Raw genomic sequence first — 26999 nt, forward strand, 5'->3', positions numbered from 1 at the left:
TGTTCATGCTGGTCTGCAGCTTCGGATGCAATCAGGACATCATCCACATATTGTACAATAGTTGAATCAATCACTGGTAAATCCCTTAGATGTCGTCTCAATGCCATTTTATAGACAGTGGGATTGTTATGAAGCCTTTATGCTGCCTCATTCACTGGTATTATTGACCATCAACTGAAAGCCAACCACAGTTGACATTCAGGCGGCAGTGATATTGAACAGAATCCACTGGCCAGATGAATAACTGTAAACCACTTGTGTGATCGTTTCAAGACTTTGAAAATAGTTCATGGGCCTGTCACTAAATGGGGCAGCTTGTCAATATATTAATTAGCAATGGTTTCATCTTCAGTCCTATGCGTCGTCACTGTTTTGGTCTATTTGGAGCAAGCTGTGACATAGCTTATTGTTTCATCACTGACATCCTTACGTGAGTCACCAGGGGCCACTGTAAAGTCCATGTCATGTCCATCCTGCAAGTTCCTGGAGTTCAGATGGTGTAGCTTTCTCAGAGGACTGTCCAATGGAGGCTGTAATTCCTCAGAATTTCGATGGTTCCCTGTCTCCGGGGCTTGTTCAACCTAGGCAATGTTCAGCAGAGCTGAGTTCAGAAGTAGGGTCACTGGCAGTGTTACTGGAAGCTTCGCTAAAGATATCACTAGAAGTGTCAGTAACAGGACTGCCCAGTTGAAGTCCAAGCTCAGTTTCCCCATATAGTTTCAGTTTGCATCTGAGCTCCGTACAAAGCACTTCGATTGATTTACAATTATAATGTTGCTTTTTCACTTATTTGGTTAATGCAGAGATTTGATTAAACTTTTTATTCTCAATCATGCTGCTTTTGTAGTTTATTGCAAGTTTCACATTTCTTTCACAATCAATTAATATAAGTCTTTACTCATTTCATTAACCTTTTCATTTGCTTGCACATTCGATCAAACTGACCATGTGGTCAGTTTAATCTCCAGTAGCCCTTCCAGGTTTTCCCTATCCTTCAGGCATTTTCTGGATTTTAATCAACATGGTTGGTATATTTTGTCTGGACTTCATCTATTAATTTTATCAAACTGAGATGCTTTATTCAGGTAAGAGCTCTTAGTAAGTTTCATGATTTTGGTCATTGCTTAATTTGTATGCACATTTTATTACTTTGTCTACGAAGTTGCAACCATTGGGTCATCCTGCAACTAACAGACTGCTCCACAACCAATGGGTTGCCCTGCCACTGAAATATTAATGGATTACACAACAGATATTTTTAATAGGTACCAAATGGATTGATATGCAACTGAAATGGATTTTTCTGCAAATTATATTTTTACAAATGTTTTTATTAATAGCAACATAGTAGTTTTCTCACTCCTAATTTCGATCTAATAATATACTGAAGCCAAAACTAAGTTTTCTCTCAGATGAAATGGAACAGAGGAAGTTCTTATCCCTTGTTGCACATTAAAAATTTCTTCCACTCTGTCTGCAATGTTCCAAGTCCTTAAAACTTCACAATCATGTTCACCAACTACGGCCAATTGCTGGATCCTGATGTTTTTGATCCAAGATTCTCTCTGAAACCAGGAAAGAGGCAAAAAACTTGTTGCTTCACAATCTTTTTAACTGTTAACACAACATAGAAAATCTAATGGGAGGTAACAGGAGCTGAGGCCAGCAGCAGAAGAGAGAGCGACAAAGAAAAAAAAATGATGGCACTGGCCTCATGGTCAGCTCTTTTATACAGGTTTCCCCCACTATCCGAAAGTAGGGCGTTCCTATGAAACCTTTCGTAAGCCGAAATGGCGTAAAGCGAAGAAGCAATTACCATTAATTTATGTGGGAAAAATTTTTGAGTGTTCCCAGACCCAAAAAATAACCTACCAAATCATACCAAATAGCACATAAAACCTAAAATAACACTAACATATAGTAAAAGCAGGAATGATATGATAAATACACAGCCTATATAAAGTAGAAATAATGTATGTACAGTGTAGTTTCACTTACCAGAATTGGCAAGTTTTAGCCAAAAACAGATTTGTAGAAAAAAAAAATCGGTACGTGCACAGATGCAAATACAGGCATGCGCACATACATGCATGTGCACACACCTGCCCACGCAAGGCTTCACAGTCATGGTAGTCTTTCTCGGGGTAAACACAAATTTAAAGTGGGCCCTGCCGCCATTTCTCGGACCCTACTTCACAGGGAAGTAAGTTCCTGGGGAAGGAGCTTGGTGGCACTACTCGGGGTGCGTACTGCCTCTATAACGGCTTGCTGCAAAACAAATGCTGAACGCTATTTTCACTTTTCGTAAAAGCAAAAATCCTCGTTCAGTTAGTGAAAACGGGTACTAATGTAGGTCTTTTGTAAAAGCGAAGTGGCGTAAAGCGAACGTTCGTAAAGCAGGGGGAACACCTGTACTACATACTGCAGATGAGAAAAATTCCATTCAAATTTGCACATCAAGAGTCAGCCAGTCAGAAAGTTCTTAACCAAATAATGTAGCACCAAAAGAAGCTTCTAGAATCATACAAATGTAACCACTGGGTGGGGGGGACACTGAACAACCGCAGATACACACTGTGTCCATCAGGAAACATGCTAAACACTATTTGCATATAAAAACTACTTAAAATAGAAGTAGATAATTATTTGTTAAACTGCAAAGAAAATATCAATTAAGCAGTTGGATCCAACACATCATAAAAAACCATCTGACTTAGTGGTGGATGTTCTTGCAATAGCCCAAATCCCTTTGACTTCTTAGTGGCATAGCAAACCATTCAGCTGGCAAGGGCAATTAGAATAAGCAATAAATCCTGATCTTGTCAGGGAAACTCAAGATGCTTAAAATGAATTTAAAATACAATCTAACAGCCATGATCTACAAACCCCATTTCCAGAAAAGTTGGGATATTTTCCAAAATATATCCAAGAGACTCATTCCACCGAGATGCAGCACAGAGCATCACAGGAAGTCATTCCTGCCTGTGGCCATCAAACTTTACAACTCCTCCCTTGGAGGGTCAGACACCCTGAGCCAATAGACTGGTCCTGGATTTCATAATTTACTGGCATAATTTACATATTACAATATAACTATTTATGGTTCTATTACTATTTATTATTTATGGTGCAACTGTAACGAAAACCAATTTCCCCCGGGATCAATAAAGTATGACTATGACTAAAATGCAATAAAAACAAAAATCTGTCATATGTTAATTCACGTGAACCGTTATTTAACTGACAAAAGTACAAAGAAAAGATTTTCAATAGTTTTACTGACCAACTTAATTGTATTTTGTAAACATATATAAATTTAGAATTTGATGGCTGCAACACATGCAACAAAAGTTGGGACAGAGTTAAAATAAGATTGAAAAGTGCACAGAATATCCAAGTATCAGTTCAAAAAGAACATTTCTCAACGCAAGATTGCAGAGAACTTAGGTCTTTCAACATCTACTGTACATAATATTGTGAAAAGATTCAGAGAAATCTCAGTGCGTAAAGGGCAAGGTCGGAAACCACTGTTGAATGCGCGTGATCTTCGAGCCCTCAGGCGGCACTGCCTAAGAAACCGTCATGCTACTGTGACAATTATAGCCACCTGGGCTCGGGAGTACTTCGGAAAACCATTGTCACTCAACACAGTCCGTCGCTGCATCCAGAAATGCAACTTGAAACTGTATTACGCAAGAAGGAAGCCATACATCAACTCTATGCAGAAACGCCGGCGAGTCCTCTGGGCCCGAGCTCATCTCAGATGGACCAGAAGACTGTGGAACCGTGTGCTATGTCAGATGAGTCCACATTTCAGCTAGTTTTCGGAAAAAATGAGCGTCGAGTTCTCCGTGCCAAAGATGAAAATGACCATCCAGATTGTTATCAGCGAAAGGTGCAAAAGCCAGTATCTGTGATGGTATGGGGGTGCATCAGTGCCCACGGCATGGGTGAGTTACATGTATGTGAAGGTACCATTGACTCTGAGGCGTATATTAGGATTTTAGAGAGACATATGAGGACTTCCGGTAGCGCTCATGGAGTGAAGTCGCGTTCTTGACTCGCTCCATTACCTCTGAGTTTTTTTTTCTCTATGGTCAGCTATACTTTAATTAACCATTAAGGCATCAATTTTTACAATACTTTGAATTAAACTGAATTCTCTGACAATTGGATGATACTTAGATCTGCTATGTCTAAGAACGGGAAAAACGGCAAGGATGGTAAACCTCCGGTTAAACCGAAAGCTACGGATCTCCCCCCGACTGAATCACCGGTGACTTTGAAAGCGATATCGGAGTTAATTCAGAGGGAAATTTCAACCTCTGTTAGGGAGATGATTCGTACGGAAATTGCAGGCTTTGTTAAAGACCTGATTCATACGGAAATCTCAACTAATTTCCAGAAAATTGCCGATTTAATTGATAAGATGCAAACATGTATTGCGGAACATCAGTCGGCTATATCTGATCTTCAAAAATTCGCGCAACAAAGTGAGCTTAAGATGGGGAAAATCGAAGAAACAATTAATGTAATGAAGAAGAAACTTGACTTTTTGACTTTTAAAAACTCTGACTTGGAATCTAGAATGCGACGGCAGAATTTACGAATGATTGGCGTGAGGGAAGCTGTTGAAGCTAATAACCCCATGAAATATTTCTCTCAACTTTTAAAAGATGCATTCCCTACTGTATTTCCTGACCAACCACCGCTACTGGATCGTGTTCACAGAATCCCATCATACTCGTCTAGGTCAGATAGACCTAGGTATGTTATCTTACGTTTTCATTACTTTCAAGACAAGGAGAGACTGTTTCGATTCGCTCGATCTAAAGGTTTCATTGATTTTTCTGATCTTAAGTTCCGATTCGTGGAAGATTTCAGTAAACCAATCTGGGACCAACGGGTCCGTTACAGATCCGTGATGTCGGAATTCTATAAGATGGATTTAAGACCAGCGCTGCTGTACCCTGCACGTCTAAGGATTCGCATGTTAGATGGAGCCCTTCGTTTTTTGATTCTCCATCGGATGCCCAGAGTTATCTGGATCAACTTTCATCTTCAACATCTTAATTGCCTTTTTTTTAATTATCTCCGTTGATCGGAGGCTGTGAATTGGTTGGTTTTAACTTTTCTGTGCCCTATTTGGGCAGAAAAGTTTACTTTTGATTTCTTAATATGGCTGCTAAACTTTCTTTTTAACTGCGTCATTTCTTTCTTTTCCCAGGGGATTCTGGGTGGTTACTTCCCTTTTGTCATCTTACGTATTTCCTGTGCGGCCTTAAATTTTGTAGTTTTTTAAAAAATTTTATTCTGTTTTGCTTTTTATAATCACTTTATGTTAATAATCCTATTTTTTTTGTTGCTGTGTCTATTCATGAGTTTGAGGTTTATTGTGGTTTTTTTTTAATATATATTTTCCGGCTTTTGTTCTGTTCTGTGTGTATTCTAATTGAGCTAACTTTTTTTTACTTATTTTTTTACTGTTTTACAATTAGCTGATCCTTTTCATATTTATACCTTTTTTTTTAGGGAGCGTATACCGGAAGTCATGGGGGTAGTTTTAGCGCTTGCTTCTTTCTGGCGGGTCTGCTTTAGATTTTGCCTTGGGGTCTTGGGGTGGGGGGTGGTGGGAGGGGCTTCACGTTTTGGTTTGTTTTTCTTTGGGCTATATACATTATTGAAGTACTGGTTGCGTCCTTTTCCCCGGTATCTTTTGTATGTTCTGTTTCCTCTCCGGGTTTGTGGGTCGCGCCTATTGTCAATCCTCCTTGTTGTGGGTTGACTTTAGGATTTATGGAGTCTATTATTAATTTTGTCTCCTGGAATACTAATGGTCTTAATCATCCTATTAAAAGAAAAAAAGTTTTTAAAGTGTTCCGGAGACTTAAAGCACAAATTTTATTTTTACAAGAGACCCATGTACGGAGGGGGGACAGACTACGTTTTTTCAAATTCTGGAAGGGTCAACAATTTCATTCGAACTCCAATGCTAAGATTCGAGGCGTCTCTATTTTTATAGATTCCTCAGTTACTTTTATACAACAGGATATTATCTCTGATCCGAATGGTAGATTTTTATTGGTTAGTGGTTTACTATTTAATAAAAAAGTAGTTTTGGTTAATGTTTATGCTCCTAATATGGATTGTCCGGAATTTTATAAATCATTGTTTGATCAGTTTCCGAATTTGAACGAGTTTTCATTGATTTGGGGCGGAGATCTTAATACCTGTTTATCTCCAGCTTTGGACCGTTCGGCTCCTTTACGGACTTTACCTAATAAATCTGCAAATTTGATTAATTTTTTCCTTTCTGATTCTGGGTCGACGGACATTTGGCGTTTTCTGCATCCTCAGGAAAAAGATTTTTCCTTCTTTTCACATGTTCATCATTCCTATTCAAGAATTGATTATTTTTTCATTGATTCTCGTCTCATTCCTTCAGTGATTAAATGTGATTATGATTCTATAACCATTTCGGATCATGCTCCACTTAAGCTTTCTATTAAAATTATGGCCAATATACCAAACAATAGACAATGGCGTTTTAATTCGCTGTTGCTTCAGGACTCGGACTTTGTTAATTTTATGAATGAACAGATTGAGCTTTTTTTTTACAATTAACCATACAGAAGATATTTCGGTTAACACTCTTTGGGACACTTTTAAAGCCTATATTCGGGGTCAGATTATTTCGTATTCCGTTGCTTTGAGGAAGAAACAGAAGCAGGAGGAGATGGCAATTGTGGACAAGATTAAAGAAATTGATAAGAAATATGTTATGGCTCCTTCTGAGGAGCTATACAAACAAAGAACTGAACTTCAAATGGAACACAGTTTACTACTCTCGTCCTCGATTGTAAACCAATTAAAGAAAACAAGAAGTGATTTTTATGTTCACAGTGATAAAATTGGCAAGCTGCTGGCTAATCAATTGAAATCTAATTATGTTAAATCTCAAATCAATCAGATTTATAACCAAAATGATCGATTGATATTGGATCATGTGGGGATTAATCAAACCTTTTGTGATTTTTATTCTTCTTTATATCAATCAGAGTCCCCTCGAGATTCTAAATATATGAATGATTTTTTTAGATAAGTTAGACTTCCCTCAGATTTCACAGGATATGTCTTCTTTATTAGATACTTCCATTACAATGGATGAGATTAAGAATGTTATTTTTTCTATGAATCTGGGGAAAGCTCCTAGCCCTGATGGGTTTACCGTTGAATTTTATAAATGTTTTGCTTCTTTATTGATTCCTTGGCTCTATAAGGTTTTTGAGGCTTCTTTGAAACTTGGTAAACTTCCGGAATCTTTTAATAGAGCATCAATTTCTTTAATACTAAAGAAGGATAAAGACCCTGCTCAATGTGCATCTTATAGACCAATATCTTTATTAAATGTTGATTCTAAAGTTTTTTCTAAGTTATTAGCAAATAGACTAGAAAAAGTACTTCATTCTATTATTTCGGAAGACCAAACGGGTTTTATTAAAGGTCGTTACTCTTTTTATAATATTCGTACATTGTTAAATATCGTTTATACTCCCTCACAAAATGTTCCTGAGTGTGTTATTTCTTTAGATGCCGAGAAAGCTTTTGATAGAGTAGAATGGCCTTATTTATTTAAGGTGCTTGAAATGTTTAATTTTAGCTTGAAATTTATATCCTGGATTAAACTGTTATATCACTCCCCTGTAGCCTCGGTTCATACTAACTCTTTAAACTCACCTTTTTTTCCTCTCTTTCGTGGTACTCGACAAGGCTGTCCTCTTAGTCCCCTATTATTTGATATTGCATTAGAACCTCTTGCAATTGCTATTCGAGAATCTTCAAATATTACTGGGATAACTCGGGGATTAAAGTCCCGTAAATTATCACTCTATGCTGATGATTTACTTTTATATATTTCTAATCCTGAGAGATCTATTCCTGCTGTTTTAGAGTTATTAGCACAATTTGGTCTTTTCTCAGGTTATAAATTAAATCTTAGTAAGAGTGAACTTTTTCCGATTAATAAACATCTTCCCTTATATTATAAATTTCCATTTAAATTGATTAATAATTACTTTTCACATCTTGGGATTAAAATTACTTGTAAACATAAAGATTTATTTAAGACTAACTTTTTACCATTAATAGACCATATTACTCAACTTTCATCTAAATGGTTTCCCTTATATTTAACTTTGATTGGTCGTATTAATGCAGTTAAGATGTTTTTTTTGCCAAAATTTTTATATGTGTTTCAGGCATTACCAATTTTCGTTCCTAAATCTTTTTTTGATAAAGTTGACTCTAAAATTTCTTCATTTATTTGGCAGAATAAGAATCCGAGACTGGGTAAAATACATTTACAGAAAGCTAAGAGAGATGGAGGTTTAGCATTACCTAACTTTAGATTTTATTATTGGGCTATTAATATTCGACATATGAAATTTTGGTTACTTGACCGGGACATACTATCTATTCCTAAATGGGTAGCATTGGAATTACAATCTGTTCAGGGTTATACACTTGGTTCTATTTTAGGTTCCTCTCTTCCTTTTGATTCGAAACGCCTTAAGCAGGTCTCTAACCCGATCGTTAAATATGCTTTGCGTATTTGGTTTCAATTCAGAAAATTTTTTGATCTTAATCAATTCGGGTTAGCGATTCCTATTTTAGGTAACATATTTTTTCCTCCCTCTTTTACGGATCGCGCTTTTCAAACTTGGAAGACTAAGGGTATTTTACGGTTTTTGGATTTATTTTTAGATGGTTCCCTTATGTCTTTTGAACAATTATCTAATAAATATAACTTATCAAGAATACATTTTTTAGATATTTACAAGTTAGAAATTTCCTAAGTACTATACTTTCTTCCTTTCCTATGCTTCCTCCTATATATATTTTAGATTCGATAATTAACCTTAATCCATGTCAGAAAGGTGCATCGGCTATGATTTATAATATTATTATGAAACTTAGGAAAGCTCCATTTGATAAGATTAGGGTAGATTGGGAACAGGAATTGGGGCTTACCATTTCTGTGGATGATTGGGGGCAGATTTTACAATTAGTTAATACTTCCTCTATTTGTGCTAAACATTCCCTAATTCAATTTAAAGTGGTTCATAGAGCACATATGTCCAAAGATAAGTTAGCGCGTTTTTACTCGCATATTAATCCTTTCTGTGATAGATGTTCGGGGCAGATAGCCTCTTTAACTCATATGTTTTGGTCTTGCCCTACTTTGGAAACTTTTTGGAGAGATATTTTCAATATTATTTCTAAGGTATTAAATATAGATATCTCTCCTCACCCTATTACTGCTATCTTTGGACTACCTAAAATTTCTAGTAATCTTTCCCCTTCAGCCCGTAGAATGATTGCATTTCTTACTTTAATGGCGAAAAGATGTATTTTACAACATTGGAAAGAGCTTAATGCTCCAACTACCTTTTTTTTGGTTTTCTCAGACGATTTTATGTTTGAATTTGGAGAAAATTAGAAGTAACCTTTATGATTCTTCATTTAAATTTGAACAGATTTGGGGACCTTTTATTCGATATTTTCATTTAATGTAATATTTACCCTTCTTGTTTTTTTTTTCACTGTTTTAATGGAGGTCGGGATTGAGGACGTGATTTTAAGTTTAACTCTGTTTGGTTTCAAGTTAGCCCATTGCTTTGCTTTGCTTTTAGTTAGCTGCACGGTGGGTTTTTTTTTGGGGTTTTTTTTTTCTTTTTTTCCATTGATATATATAAAATCTAGTATACTATTATGTTATCTTGGTTTCTTATGCTTAAATTACATTGTTTGTAGTATTTTCTTTTTGGTATTGTTATCTTTTGGAATTTTATTATACTTTAACATTGTATTAATGTTTATATGGCTTACCTTTTTTGTATACTTACTCAATAAAAAGATTTTAAAAAAAAAGAAAGAAAGAAAAAGAGAGACATATGTTGCCAACAAGGCGACGTCTCTTCCCAAGACGCCAAAGCTTATTTCAGCAGGACAATGCCAGACCACATTCTGCACGGGCTACAACAGCGTGGCTTTGTAGACACAGAGTGCGTGTGCTTGACTGGCCTGCTGCCGGTCCAGATCTATCTCCTATTGAAAATGTATGGCTCATCATGAAGAGGAGATTCAGGCAACGGAGACCACGGACTGTTGAGCAGCTGAAGTCTTATATCAAGCAAGAATGGACAAAATTTCCAATTGCAAATCTACTACAATTAGTATCCTCAGTTCCAAAACGATTAAAAAGTGTTATTAAAAGGAAAGGTGATGTAACACAATGGTAAACATGCCTCTGTCCCAACTTTTGTTGAGTGTGTTGCAGCCATCAAAGTCTAAATTTGTGTATGTTGACAAAATACAATTAAGTTGGTCAATAAAACTATTGAAAATCTTTTCTTCGTACTTTTGTCAGTTAAATAAAGGTTCACGTGAATTAGCATATCACAGATTTTTGTTTTTATTGCATTTTGGAAAATATCCCAACTTTTCTGGAAATGGGGTTTGTAGATGAGGGATTAAGGTTAATCTTATACTCCCCCGACTAAAGTGATGTATCATGCTCCTATTCCTGTTCTGTTTGCTAGGAATTTGAAGGTGCATTAGACTAAGTGTATGCTAACTTCACCAACTCTTTATGCGTTCTCAAATTGTCATTAGCCTTAGGAAACATCTCCCTCGTAACAATCATTTCCACATGAACCTTATGTCATCCTAGTCTGAAAATCACTGTTGACATTACTAGTATTTCACAATACTCTCTCATCCATTATTTAATTGGATTTATCCATATAAATTAGATTTGATTAAAAATCAACAGGGATAATGTTATATTTATGGATTAAGTATCCAGTTGATAGTATTTGCTATAATTCTTTTTTTAAGCTTATAAAATCTAAGTAAGTGACCTTGTGCAATAAGGCCTGAAGACAAAAGACTTGGTCACTTTTATAATCGCGATATAATTGCAATAATCTAAAAAAGAGATACATCAATTTGCTTTCAGTAAATGAAATGCCTATGCCCTCAATAAGGGCCAAGAGTATAAAAATGATCTTACAGTTCTATAACAAATTATTCACACTAATCATGTAGCAACTAATTAAGCACCAAAAATTTAACCTGTTCTTGGCAAATGGATTAATCTAACTCTAATAAGTATCTAACAGCACACTAAAAACCTTTTAAGAAATCTTTGGCTATAAAACGGGGCTATCCTTCCTTAAATGTAATTTTTACATGATTCAACTATTAACCGAAGCGATACGGATCACCCAGCAATGCAAACAAAAATTCTTATCAGTACAGAATTCCTGCCGATATTACTTAAGCGCCAGAAGTCATTCTGTTCTTCAGTAGGAGTGGCACAAGAAAAAGGGGAGTGAAATGGAAATATACAACAATGACTGAGGAGGAGAGCGATGGAAAGGGTGAATAGTAGAGGGGTAACAACCAAAATCTGGGATGTTGCTGGGAAAGGTAAGGGGGGGGGGTTAGAAAAGAAAAAATATATCAACATTAATAGAGAATGACAGTGTGTTAGCAGTAAGTACAGACTGAACTGGAAGAGCAGAAAAGATGTGTCATCATTAAGTGGTGAGTTAAAGATCATGACCTAAAATGGATGGAAAGAGGAAAGTATACAAATTTGAAAGCAGTGGTAGAAGAATAGGATCACACTGATTAGGTGTAGAGGCCAATAAAAATGTGTTCCATCTGCAACATGCAGGGAAAATAAATGGATCAATGAAGCCCAATGCCTGTGCTAATGATCCATAAGTGGCTTTGTGCACTCTTCTTCAATGGAAAAACATATCCCAATAGATTAGATGACACAAATTTGGCCAGAATTTACAACACTAACAATGCATTGCATAGGCAAAGGAGCTTAATCTGATCTTAACTAGACCTTAATTCCTACATTACTCATCCTAATGCAAAAATTCCCTTTCTCCACTTATCACCTTCACCCAACTTCGCTACTGCCTAGAAAAATTAGGCCTAAATACAATGCAATTCGTCAACCCGTGACCAATTTGTGTGTGCCAGAGCTACTGGAGAGAGGTCACCTTGCTACATCATTCATTGTTCAAAGAGGGAAGGGGCACCAGAGGAAAGAATCATACTTCAAGAGATCAGGGTCAAAACAAATGGCAAAATCTCAAATCTCATTCTCCATATTGATGATTCAGCAGAAAAATAATAGTATTGAAACAAAGCATTTATCATAATGAATCCTTGTTTTATAGATCAATTCGAACATAGAACAGTACAGCACAGTATAGGCCCTTCGGCCCACAATGTTGTGCCAACCTTTAAACCTATTCTAAGATCGATCTAACCCTTCCCTCCCACATAGCCCTTTTTTTTTTATCCCTAAGCCCATCTTAAGAGTCTCTTAAATGTACCTAATGTATCTAACTCTATTATTACCACACTACATGTACCCATCACTCTCAGTGTAAAAATAATTACCTCTGAAATCCTTACTATGCTTTTCTCTAATCATCTTAAAATTATGCCCTTCTGTATGAGCAATTTCTGCCCCGCAAATAAGTCTCTGGCTATTCACTCTATCTATGCCACTTATCACCTTATACACCTATATCAAGTCACCTCTCATCCTTCTTCACTCCAAATAAAAATAACTGTAGCTTGCTCAACCTATCCTCATAAGACACGTCTCCTGACTTTCTGAATGAGCTTACAGTGGGAAACCTTGTCAAACACCTTACCAAAATCCATATACACTACATCCACTGCACCAGCTTCATCAATTTGTTTTGTCACTTTCTCGAAGAATTCAATCAGGCTCATGAGGCATGACCTGCCCCTGACAAATCAGACTATGCTTCTTCAAATGGTTTATAATCTTTTCTCTGAGAATCCACTCCCATGGTTTGCCCACCACTGACTTTACTCTCACTGGTCTTTAATTTCCAATATTATCCATTAACTTTCAAGAACAAAGGAATAACATTTGCCACCCTGCAAACTTCTGGCATTATAGTGAGGACAGAATGATCATCAATCTCTTCTCTCACTTCCCATAGTAACCAGTGGTATAACCCATCTGGCCTTGGAAACCGCTAATGTTTTTCCCCCCCAAAGGTTCCAGATCATCCTCTTTCTTAACGTCGACAATTTCCACCTTTTCAGCCTGTTTTATGGTGTCCTCACATTCTTCAAGGTTCCTCTCACTGGTAAATACTGAAGCAAATTATTCATTAAAGACCTCCCCTATTTCCTCCAACTCTAAGCACTTTTCCTCCTTCATTCCTGATTGATCCTACTTCCTGGATGGGTACATGGAGCTTAGAAAAATAGAGGGCTATAGGTAAAGCCTAGGTAGTTCTAAGGTAGGGACATGTTCATCACAGCATTGAGGGCCGAAGGGCCTGTATTGCGCTGTATGTTTTCTAGGTTTCTAAATCCTTCCAGGACACAGCTAACAAATTCCACCCCATCCAGGCCTTTTGCTCTAAGGAGATGCCAATCAGTATTAAGGAAGTTGGAGACACCGATGACAACAACCTTGTTATTTTCACACATTTCCAAAATGTACCTCCCGATTTGCTCCTCAGTGTCTCTGTTGCTATTGCAGGGTCTATAGAATACTCCCAACAGTGTGATTGCCCCTTTCCTGTGTCTGACTTCCACCTACACCCATACTCACTGAGTAGACAATCCCTCCAGAAAGTCCTCCCCTTCTACAGCTGTGATACTATCTCTGATTAGTAATGCCAGAGCCCCCTCCTTTTACCTCCTTCTCTGTCCCTTTTGAAACATCCAAACCCCAGAACATCCAGCAGCCATTCCTACCCTTGTGGCAGCTCTTATAACAGCCTCAACCTTGTAGTTCCATATACTGGTACAAGCTCCAAGTTTATCACCCTTCTTTCTGATACTTCTCACATTAAAATAGACAATTTCAAAGCATGCAACTGACTTACATTTATGCCTATCCACTGCTTATCGTTCCTCACAGTCTCTCTACATGCTGTATCTAACTTTATACCAACTGCTCCATACTCTGACCTATCTCTATGCTTCCCATCCCTCTGTCAACCTAGTTTAAACTCTCCCCAACCGCTCTAGCAAACCTGCCCATATTGACCCTTTCAAATTCAGGTGTAACCTATCCCTTTTGTACAGATCATGCCTTCCCCAAAATATATCCCAATGATCTCCAAATCTGAAACCTTGTCCCCTGCAGCAATTCTCCAGCCACACATTCATCTGCCAAATCATCCTATTCTTCCCTTCACTACCATGTGGGAGAGGGAGCAATCCAAAAATAACTTCCCTTGAGGACCTGCTTTTCAGCTTCCTACCCAGCTCCCGATATTTGCTCCTCAGTACCTCATCCCATTTCCTACCCAAGTCTGAGTACCACTACATACCACAACTTCTGGCTACTCACATTCTTCCCTCAGAATACTGTGAGCCTGATCTGAAATACCCCATACCCTGCCACCTGTGGGACAACATACTATCTGGGAGTCTCTGTCATGGCCACAGAATTTCCTGTCTGCTCTCTCAACTACTGAATGTCCTGTCACACAGCTCTCCTCTTGCCCTCCCTTTTGAGTCCACAGAGCCAGTTAACAGAGGTTCAAACAGACATCTTCAACATCTCTTTAGAACAGTGCACCATCCTCACAGAATTCAAAGCAGCTACCATCATCCTGGTACCCAAGAGGGTGACGATAACCTGCCTTAATGACTATCGTCCAGTGGCAGTAGCCTCATCAGTAGTGAGAGCTTTGAGCGGCTGTTAAGAATCACATTAATTCCCATGACTGCACTGTTAGATCCAGCTCAAACAAATGGTTTGTTGGTACTGAAAGTGGTCTTCAATGCAGAAATTTGGTCCTACAACTAATCATTCAAAATTTGCCCCTTCCCCAGTCAATAAAAAACTATCCAACAAACACCAGACGTGAAGATTGTATTCAGTTTAAAGAATGCAAACAATTTAACCTGCACAAGTTTGTTAAATTGTTAAAACAATTTATCTATCAATCTTATACATTCCTCCTCCTTCACACCAAAGGACATTACAAATGAAAGCATAATTAAGACAAGGGAAACTATAGATCAGCTAAAACATAACCCAAAGGTATTATTGTTTGTAGTTCCTTCCTGGATCAATCCTCACACCTTCACTATGTTCAGTGTGAGGCTGATCCAGGGAGCTCCTATGCAGTTGTTTAAGAGGTGCATCACTGGGCAATCATGGGGCTGTTGATTTCAACCTTGATTTCCATTAAGCTTCTTCTGTGTCAGATGTCAGCAACATAAAACATATTTGAACATCAACTTAGTTACTGACTGACTGATAATGCCATCAAAGCAAATCAACTCCAAGATTCTCAAAAAATGTGTGTGCAAGGGAAAATGTATCTTAGGATACTACACGCATAATTTTAGCTTTAACAGAATAGTTACAGATAAAACAGCAGTATATCTGCAAAATCCTATAACAATTTATAATTGGAAAGCAGTGAGATTAGTTCTAATGCTGCATAGTCACAATTTTTAACAAATAATGGCTCCAAGTCAAGACACTCTGCGCTGAAATAAAGGACAACACTGACACATCTTTGCAATAATTGATATTTAAATCAGAGGTTCAAATGACAGCAACTTCATTGCACAAACAGCTTCACAATTGTTCATTTTAGGAATCAGTAAGGTCCAATTATAAGTGTAAACCAAATTCCAAAAAGATGAATCATCATATTTATAAAAATGTAAATAAAATACATGATAATGAAATAATTTTAAAAAAGAAACCGAATGAAACAAGTTTTAAATGTGAATCTCCAAAAATGAGAGATGTCCTCATTGAGACACACATGATACTAATAGGGTATAACATAATAGAAGCTGACACGTTTTCACTAGTGGGAGAATCTTGAGTGACGGGACATCATTACAAGATATTGGGCTGCTCCTTTAAAATAGAGGTGCACAGAAATTACTTTTTCAGAGGGTGGTGTGCCTATGGATTCCTCGAGTCCAAAGGTTATATGACTGGTTCATTAGAATATTTAAGATGAAGGTAGATATGTTTTTGAATGATGAGGGAATTGGCACTGTAAATAAGTTGAGTGAGTGCAGATCAGCCACAACTACACAGACTGGTGGGGCAGGCTTGCGAAGCCAGGTCGTTTAATCCTGCTCCTATTTTCTGACACTCCTTTAGAATATGTAGAAAAGTAAATGACACATGACTAAGTGAATGAGTAAAAGGTTTTGATTTCTTATTTCCAACATATCAGCATAAAATGCAAGAAGAAAAGTGTAATAAAAGGAAAATATACTGTTGGAGTTATTGAAGCACAGCAAACAGAAAATGCAATATGCAGACATACTATTTAATTCATGAAGCATTATTGTAATTCTTTATAAATAATATTGGGAGTGGTGTCAGATATGCTTTTTTTAAAACTAAGGACGAGTAGATCCTTTTAGGAGGAACAATAAAATTTAGCACTTCATCTGTTTTTGAAAATTGCATGTATTAAATTGGATTATAAACCAAAATGAATGAGCCATAGTTGTTCCTAACGACTGCATTTGCGATTTTGTGCCACCAAACGAGCACTAAAGGTTTTAATCATGACTGAGTGCAATGGAACAGAAGTACTTGAACTAAATTTCTATGAATTAAGTTATGGCCACACCAACTTGTAAATCTTCATTTAAGTAAGCCACAGAATATGTGTGCACTGAGAAGGAACAGCAACATTACCAGACTTGTTCATCTGTGTCTAAAAACAAGGTAAGCCAAAGAAACACACACAACTATGGAGTATGTTAAACGCTACACGATGAAATACATCTCAACACAGAACGGAAAATCTCTTTAAATAAAACACCTCCCCTTGCTCGGGTTAGTCACGGCAACAGATTATCATTTCCAAACAGCTTAGCAGTTATTTTCAGAATACCTCAAGGGACAATTTCAGCTAATTGTTTTAGTATGCTATGCACAGTAGGATAAATAAGGAAAAATTAAAATTAATTCCCACTATAAATACACTGATCATAATCATCAGATTACTTTGCAAGATCACTGTATGTAACTAGAGATCACCACCCTAGTACATGTTTCATAAGAGGAAAGCAAAAATTTTCTTTTATCAATATGAATGAAGTCCATTTGTAACAATTTTATCAAGGAATTTTATCAAGAAAGGAACGAACACTAGTGGCCCCTGAAAAAATTCAAATTGAGAGATTCAAATGAGTGATACCCTATAATGTTAGAATAGTCATAATTGTCACTATTGTATTTAAAGCAGTGTGGCAATGTGTGATGTGCTGGGTGACAGATTTCCCATAACTAAATTGGAGTCTTTCACAGTATACTACACAAAAAATGTCTTTCAGTCATGCAGAACTCTTCTAGATCAGGGGTTCCCAACTGTGGTCCACAAACCCCACGGTTAAAGGTACGGTCCACGGCATAAACAAGGTTGGGAAGCCGTGTTCTAGACGCAAAAATTCCTTCCACCATTACCTTCTGCTTCATCACTAAGCTAATTGTGAATCCAACTTGCCTTTTCACCTTTGATCCCACTGGTTTTCACTTTCCAGATTGGTCTTTTGGGATTTTATGTAAAGATCAACTACAGTACATCAAATTTAGTACCCTCAACAATTCTCCTTGTCAGATTGTCAAAAAAAATCTGCACTTCATTTATTACAAACTCCCATTAAAAAATACACCTTTAAAATTATGTGTTATCCCATCATCGCTGAAATTATTTGCTGAATATAATTCAACAATTTAAAGCTATTGCTTCTGATATAAGCAGAAAATGTCAAAATAACTTTTCATAAAATGAGTTTCCGGTTGTTCACATCATCCTGGTGAGTATATACAATATGCCCTTTAACATGCTTTCAATTATGGAGTTACCAAAATTGCACATATTTCTCTGTATGGCCTAACCAATTTTATACACTTTCAGTTACTAATTTATGCATGCAATTACAATTGTTAATTATAAATTATACTAACCTCTTAACCCACACTCACAGGGAATTACAAAAAAAAATGTTGACACTCCTATAATCCATGTTTGAGAGTCAGCATATATTCTCATCCCTATTTTTCCCTCACACTAAGCTCCCTCATGAAAAGCAAAATTAAAGTGCACCAGCTGCAAGCCCAGTTCACTAAGATATTCGTGTTTTATCGGTTCTCAGTTTACCAAATACATGCAACTTCTACATCATAAGCAAGCTTTGAGGTAATGCTCCCCTTGTCACAGTACAAAACCACCACAAATACCAGGCTGAGGTGACCACTAGTAAACCAACAAACAACAATTTCAGCACAACCCTGAGGGCCATTTGTTGACCTGAATTAGTTGCTCTGCATCCCTCTCCATGATTGATGTCAGATCTGCTACAGTTCACTGTTTACCATTTGTCACTTTGGTCAGTTTCTTATTCTTCGAAGTATTTACCCAAGCTGCAACACCTCCTCTCATACCAATAACTCAGTTACTGTAACCATGCACATTCCAAAAATGTATATACTGTACCTTCCATCACTTACAATCTCTTGGAGCTCTCCAATTTTTTTTGATAATGTTCAGTTATAATTTGTCGCTAACAGATGTAATATTGGCCCATTCTTCCTTTAACCACTAAAGGCCAATTTTATCTCAAATTATGGATTCAACGGTTTGATCATCAAATGCAAGGAATGCCTCAAAATGCTACAGTTATGATTTTTAAAATTTTATTCACAGAAACTACCTTAATATAGCAGCATTACATCAATTTAAGCTTCATTAGGCCAATTTTATATTATGGGTGCTGGCCATGAAGCGCACAGTCATAATTCCTGTCAAAGTATCTGCTCTGATCATTTCACAACGAAAGATAATACATGTGTGCAATAACTTATTGTTTCTTCTATCCAAACAATACATGATGCATATGAAAAGGGAAACACAAAAATCAAATGAAAAAAAAGCTTTTGGAATCATTACCTCTTCCGGCAAGTGAAGAATTGTGTACTCCTCAGAGCTGAAAACCGAAAGAGCTTTGTATGCAGAGCTGGCTATGACTGAGTTCTGCAAAGAAACAAAGTAATTCCTTCTTATGGACCATTTATAAAACAATAATTCTATATGAAAGCACAATTACAACATAAAAATTATTTAGTTTAAAATTTATCACATTTATAATACTTGCACGAAAAGTATTAGGACACCAGAGGGTACAACAGAATGGTGGTTGTTACTGGACAGGTAATCTGGAGGCCTGGACAATTAATTAAGGAATACATATTCAGATCTCCTCTGCAACAAAATCATCATGTTATTCAGCATCAGTTGAATCTGCGGTTTATTCATAAACAGTTACACCCATGAAATCCCGTAATAAAGAAAGTGATGGCAGATAATGTGCATTAACACTGGGTGAGTCCTATGAACTGCAACAGATTGAAAATTTAGGTTAAGAGCATCTCAATGAGTCAAAAAGCATTTAACACCCAGTACATTCTGACTAAACTTTACCACTGTTATAGCTAATGCAAGAAAGTACAGTCCATGTCCTTACATGGATAAAGGTTACTTGACCATAAGACCATAAGTACCTTGTTCTGGGTGTGACTCCACAACATGCTGACAACTTGCTCTCTAAATTTCTGCAGAGAAAACAAAAAAGTCATAAAATAGATCTAGAAATACATTCCCCAGGCAGTCCAAATACATCAGACATTGATTAAGTTTTCAACAAACCAACAAAACATATTTCAAATCAAATTCACAATAACAAGAACCTTTCAGATAGAGGCAGGCAGTAGCACTTTGGCAAATCCTCAAAGCTGAGTATCAATACACAAGAAATTAATCACTATTATTGGACAAAGCAAAAGTCTGCTGCCATTCTGGAGAAACAATGATAACTGGCACGTTTAAAATTAAGTCTCTGGGAAAAGAAGTCCTCATATCAATACTGTCCAGGAGAGGATTCCACAAGCAGAAGTGCTGTATGAAACTCAAGTCATCTGGGTACCTTATAACCGCCTGCATGATACTGATCCAGAGCAGCCACTCTGACCATCAAACGTGCATCAAACTATTACTCCACCTGGGCAAAGATGAACTTTACCTCATTCCCCACAATATGTGTAATATGCAAATCAAGTAAGTCTTCAGAAGCGACTTTCATTTTCCATCCTGCATGAAACATCTAGCCTGCCTTCTATTTCAGATTCTTCTCGAAATAAAGGAAAGGTACATCGCACCTGGAATTTTTCCAGTTAGTGGACGACTTCCTCCCACGCCACCCTGACGTGGTTGGGAATCGTGTATGAGGCAAGTTACAGCAGTGGTTTGCCATTTGCGTTCTACCAAGTGAGTTTTTCAAAGAGATCACCAGCTTTTAACCCAGCACGAATGAAAGGTGTGCAGGGGAGCCGGCTGGCTTTGATCTCGGGACCTCCCGCCCCACAGTCCTGCACTGATGCCACTATGCCATCAGCCAGGTCCAATAAAATAAGAAATCAATGCTTCATTTAATCTTTATTCAGTTTCACAGAGAATGCTGCGGAACAATTTTAGCAGTGCGGTCCAATCAACTCTCTCACCAAAATTGAGTATGGGTGTGCTGTCTCTTTCTGACGTGATCATTTCCAAGGTTTGGAGTGCAGTATGTCCAGACGCAAATCATCTGGCAAACCACAATGCCTCCATGATAACACCCACACATGATAACATGCATTGGCTTAGAAAATCAAAATTCGTGAAATAAAGAACTTCCCATTCTTTGGTTCTTTTTAAGCATCCTCCAGTCATGGTTTTATCTTTGAGTTATATTTGTATTTCCCCTCATCAAAACATTGGCTGATGCTACTTACCTCATATTCTGTGGATTTAACATTTAGCGAAGGAACCAGAGCAAATATTTCATTTAGGGCTTTGACAACCAGAGGTCGTGTGTCACAGCTGAGCTTCGAAGACAGAGCATACCATGTGGAACGAATGTCAACCACCTAAAGAACAGAAAGGATTTCCAACAGGATGTTTGCTCTCCAGAACTTCATTATTTAACTTCTATGGTTCTCTTCTAATTGCTTCAAATTTCCTGGATCCACCCTCAATTCTTTTTTTTCTCTAGCAACCAGATTTACCCTTAAAAATTTCATCAGAAAGATGAGGGAACTTGAAAGAACACAGTAGTGGTCAGTGTACCAGTAGTCAATGCGATGAGCAGGAAACTGGGAAAATTAACAGATTAAAGGAATGAAGAGAAAAAACATAAGACAACAAATTAAAAAAGTTTAGTGGTGAGTCTTGGGAGGTTTAACTGTGTGTGGGTTGCTCAAAGAAATATAGGCATGGGAAAAGTTTCAAAGTCAGAGGAGTGGTGTTTCATTTTGAATTAATACTCCATCTGACAGTCCTGGGAAAAGTTAGTATAAGAATTTGAAATTCATTCAACTCTATTTGTGTGCTGAAAGGGGATTTAGAGAACCACACACCAATTCAAAAAAAGACTAAATACTTAATTTCTGCCACAATTTTGAATTCATTGAATACCAGCTGCCCCATTATTCTCTAGGCATCAAATTGGGTTGAGGTTCTTAACTGGAAGAAGGCCAAATTTGAAGAAATGAGATAGGATCTAAAAAGCGTGGATTGGGACAGGTTGTTCTCTGGCATGGATGTAATCAGTAGGTGGGAAGCCTTCAAAGCAGAAATTTTGAGAGTGCAGAATTTGTATGTTCCTGTCAGGATTAAAGGCAAGGTGAATAGGAATAAGGAACCTTGGTTCTCAAGGGATATTGCAACTCTGATAAAGAAGAAGAGGGAGTTGTATGACGTGTATAGGAAGCAGGGAGTAAATAAGGTGCTTGAAGAGTATAAGAAGTGCAAGAAAATACTTAAGAAAGAAATCAGGAGGGCTAAAAGAAGACATGAGGTTGCCTTGGCAGTCAAAGTGAAGGATAATCCAAAGAGCTTTTACAGGTATATTAAGAGCAAAAGGATTGTAAGGGATAAAATTGGTCCTCTTGAAGATCAGAGTGGTCGGCTATGTGCGGAAGCAAAGGAAATGGGGGAGATCTTAAATAGGTTTTTTGCGTCTGTGTTTACTAAGGAAACTGGCATGAAGTCTATGGAATTAAGGGAAACAAGCAGTGAGATCATGGAAACTGTACAGATCGAAAAGGAGGAGGTCCTTGCTGTCTTGAGGAAAATTAAAGTGGATAAATCCCCGGGACCTGACAGGGTGTTCCCTCGGACCTTGAAGGAGATTAGTGTTGAAATTGCAGGGGCCCTGGCTGAAATATTTAAAATGTCGCTGTCTACAGGTGAGGTGCCGGAGGATTGGAGAGTGGCTCATGTTGTTCCGTTGTTTTAAAAAGGATCGAAAAGTAATCCGGGAAATTATAGGCCAGTAAGTTTAACGTCGGTAGTAGATAAGTTATTGGAGGGAGTACTAAGAGACAGAATCTACAAGCATTTGGATAGACTGGGACTTATTAGGGAGAGTCAACATGGCTTTGTGCGTGGTAGGTCATGTTTGACCAATCTATTGGAGTTTTTCGAGGAGGTTACCAGGAAAGTGGATGAAGGGAAGGCAGTGGATATTGTCTACATGGATTTCAGTAAGGCCTTTGACAAGGTCCCGCATGGGAGGTTAGTTAGGAAAATTCAGTCGCTAGGTATACATGGAGAGGTGGTAAATTGGATTAGACATTGGCTCGATGGAAGAAGCCAGAGAGTGGTGGTAGAGAATTGCTTCTCTGAGTGGAGGCCTGTGACTAGTGGTGTGCCACAGGGATCAGTGCTGGGTCCATTGTTATTTGTCATCTATATCAATGATCTGGATGATAATGTGGTAAATTGGATCAGCAAGTTTGCTGATGATACAAAGATTGGAGGTGTAGTAGACAGTGAGGAAGGTTTTCAGAGCCTGCAGAGGGACTTGGACCAGCTGGAAAAATGGGCTAAAAAATGGCAGATGGAGTTTAATACTGACAAGTGTGAGGTATTGCACGTTGGAAGGACAAACCAACGTAGAACATACAGGGTTAATGGTAAGGCACTGAGGAGTGCAGTGGAACAGAGGGATCTGGGAATACAGATACAAAATTCCCTAAAAGTGGCGTCACAGGTAGATAGGGTCGTAAAGAGAGCTTTTGGTACATTAGCCTTTATTAATCAAAGTATTGAGTATCAGAGCTGGAATGTTATGATGAGGTTGTATAAGGCATTGGTGAGGCCGAATCTGGAGTATTGTGTTCAGTTTTGGTCACCAAATTACAGGAAGGATATAAATAAGGTTGAAAAAGTGCAGAGAAGGTTTACAAGGATGTTGCCAGGACTTGAGAAACTCAGTTACAAAGAAAGGTTGAATAGGTTGGGACTTTATTCCCTGGAGCGTAGAAGAATGAGGGGAGATTTGATAGAGGTATATAAAATTATGATGGGTATAGATAGAGTGAATGCAAGCAGGCTTTTTCCACTGAGGCAAGGGGAGAAAAAAACCAGAGGACATGGGTTTAGGGTGAGGGGGGAAAAGTTTAAAGGGAACATTAGGGGGGGCTTCTTCACACAGAGAGTGGTGGGAGTATGGAATGAGCTGCCAGACGAGGTGGTAAATGCGGGTTCTTTTTTAACATTTAAGAATAAATTGGACAAATACATGGATGGGAGGTGTATGGAGGGATATGGTCCGTGTGCAGGTCAGTGGGACTAGGTAGAAAATGGTTCGGCACAGCCAAGAAGGGCCAAAAGGCCTGTTTCTGTGCTGTAGTTTCTATGGTTTCTATACAATGAATGCCAATAAATAACCATGCCCAGATGTTAGTCAGTAGCTTCAAATTAGGAACCTTCCATCAGGAGAAAGAATGGGGAATACGTTTACCCACAATTAAAAATTTCAGCAAATCCTGAACCACAAAGCTATATTATACAATCAACAGACTCGATAAGAGCAGCCAGGACTTTGAGTGACTTTTAAGGCTTGATCGTTTGGATCAGCTTCAGCAAAAATTAACTTGAATAAGATTTTGTGACTGTAGTTTTTCAAACTTTCCTACATAATAAGAACAGGCCCTTGCCAACCACAATGTAACTTTAAGATAATCTTATTGCCTGCACGTAGTCTACATCCCACTATCCTGTATCTATTTACATGCCTATCAAAATGCCTCAGGTCCTATTTCAGCACATCACACGAACCAGCTTCCCCTTTATGGTCTCTGTCTATACTTCTCACTGCCTCAGTGCAACAACCAGCATAATCAAAGACCTCATCCACCCCAGATATTCTCTCTTCTCCCCTCTCCTATTGCACAGATGATACAAAAACCTGAAAGCATGTTCTACCAGGCTCAAGGGCCTTGTCTATCCACTACTATCAGAGTCTTATACGATAACATGACTGCTGGCCATACAATCAGCTTTGTTTTGATCTACCCTACAACACCTCTCATCATTTTATACATTTCTATCTGGTTGCTCCTCAGCTCTGGTGCTGCAGAGAATGCGATCCAAGTATGTTCCTCCTCTCCTTATAGCTAATGCATGCAACATCCTTATGAACCCATTGCGCACACTCTCCAAAGCCACCACATTATTGCTCTATGCAGTGGCCAGAACTACACACAATACTCCAAATGCAGCCCTATCCAATGAATTAATCAACTGCAATATGACTTGACACACAGCAAACTTGCCCTGACGACAAAAGCAGCAAGTATGCCATATGCCTTCGTTACCATCCTACCATTTGTGGTGCTACTTTCAGGAAGTTATGGGCTTGCATTCCTGGATTCCTCTGTTCATCAATGCTTCTAAGGATCCTGCCATCTTCTCAATACCTTCGTTTTACATCTGACTCCTGAAGTGCAACATCTCAAACTAGTCAGGAATAAAATACATCTGCCATTTCACTGTCTTAAAACTTGAGGGTTGTGAGCTCTGTTCCCAAAATGCTTTCCCACTGATCAGCTGGCCAGCCTCATTTCCCAATACAAGGTCTGCATGCCTCTTTCCCTAGTTGGAAAAGTTACGTACGATTTTAAGAAACCCTCCTGAAACCTCTAACCTACCAACACCACACAAATAGAACAAGGTCAGGATTAAATCTGGGTTGCTGGTGGTGTGCAGCAGCAGTGAGCATTGCACCAACGTGCCACCAATGGTACAAATTTCATAGAACATTTGGGTCCAGCATAAACTATTTCTCTCACATTTTAAATTTGAGCATGTCATTTCTATAAATTTAGACAAATGCTTACTACACTTAATTGTGATCTATTAATGCAATTTCTTATGAACTTCACAAAGTGTTCAGATTTGGTATGTCAAGAAAAACCCTCAAAAACTTATATAAATGTACTGTGGAGAGCGTTCTGACAGGCTGCAACACTGTCTGGTATGGGGGGTGGGGGAGTGGCTAGTGCACAGGACCAAAAGAAGCTGTAGAGGGTCGTAAATTTAGTCAGCTCCATCTTGGGCACTAGCCTACAAAGTACCCAGGATATCTTTAGGGAGTGGTGTCTCAGAAAGGTAGCGTACATTATTAAGGACCTCCAGCACCCAGGGCATGCCCTTTTCTCACTGTTACCATCAGGTAGGAGATACAGAAGCCTGAAGGCACACACTCAGGAACAGCTTCTTCCCCTCTGCCATCCGATTCTGAAATGGACATTGAACCCTTCAACGCTACCTCACTTTTTTAAAATATATATTATTTCTGTTTTTGCACAATTTTAATCTATTCAATATACAGGTACTGTAATTGGTTTACTTATTTTTCTTCAATATTATGTATTGCATTGAACTGCTGCCGTTAAGTTAACAAATTTCACGACACAGGCCAGTGATCTTGATTCTGATTCTGAAAGTGGCATCACACAGACTGTGCAGTCATTTTTGCAGATTGGGTTTTTCCAAGCTGCAGGAATACGCTATCATTATTGGAAGGCTAAGCTGATGCTGAGTAAACTTAAAGCCTATCATTAGTTCTAGTAACATTCCCCAACAACTGCCAACATATAATTTTGTGCATATTGCATATTTTCTTGTGCTACAGGAAAGTGGGTTAAATCCTTTTTTCAATTTGTAGTTGAATCAGTTCGATTATCAACTGCCACCCACATTTCCAATGAAAAACAGAAAAACCTATTATGAGTTGCTTTTCAAAACAGCAGTAGCATGATTCATAATAGTTTGTGGGCTGAAGGAAAGAATATTTCAAAAAGTCATATTTTACATGCAAAGATAAATGCAGGAAATCTGAGAACCAAGACAGCACTCAGTTCTTGCACACAATTCACCTTGAGTCAAGAGAAATAGCACACGAACTTAAACGATCCTGTGCTGTTTGCTGCAGTAACAGAAAATAAAGTGCAAGATGACAAAAGGAAGGCAATGAGTCGATATAGACACTTTAGAGATGAGGACAGGATATCATGCTCCTTCACAGAGAATTTAAGTAAATCCCAGTTTTTAAAAATTTTTTCCATCAACACTTACAAGTAAAAAATTTTAAAGTGGAAGTCTGCTATAGAAAATATTGTTCTTATTTTCATACTCAAATTTTGGTACTATTCACTCTGTGTAAAACTAACCATCACATGGATCAACCTGTCACCTGCTAACCCTTGCTCCAGCACTTCCCTCCATCTTCTTATGCTGGTCTTCTTATCTGTCTTTCAGTCCAGATTAAGGGTCTCGACCCAAAACATCAACTGCCCATTTTCTTCCATAAATGCTGCCTGACCCACTGAGTTCCTCCAGTATCTAGTGTGTTGATCCAGATTTCAGAACATCGTCTTTGCTGTCTCCTCATAGTCAAACTAGTCTGATGTAGTAAAAAAACAACCCTAAATATGAAAGTTAAAGCTAACTTTCATAAGGCATTGCTTCAAAATGGAAGCAAAATTTCATACTAAAGTACATTTACTTTCCATACCTCTCCAGTATAAAACCCAC

General features: G+C 37.9%; 1 protein-coding gene across 6 annotated transcripts in view; it reads right to left on the reverse strand.

The window, feature by feature from the left end:
* focad (focadhesin) overlaps window positions 1-26999 on the reverse strand; it is a 255026-nt gene that overhangs the window by 98737 nt on the left and 129290 nt on the right. For all 6 annotated transcript variants that reach the window (XM_063069010.1, XM_063069012.1, XM_063069008.1 and 3 more), the window contains 3 exons: window positions 20909-21043; window positions 19643-19693; window positions 19032-19115 (listed from right to left, as the gene is read on the reverse strand). In XM_063069010.1, coding sequence (XP_062925080.1) covers window positions 19032-19115; window positions 19643-19693; window positions 20909-21043 — 270 coding nt within the window. The remainder of the gene's footprint in view (window positions 1-19031; window positions 19116-19642; window positions 19694-20908; window positions 21044-26999) is intronic.

The sequence above is a fragment of the Mobula hypostoma genome, chromosome 16 (genome assembly GCF_963921235.1).
Source record: "Mobula hypostoma chromosome 16, sMobHyp1.1, whole genome shotgun sequence".
Taxonomy (NCBI): Eukaryota; Metazoa; Chordata; class Chondrichthyes; order Myliobatiformes; family Myliobatidae; genus Mobula; species Mobula hypostoma.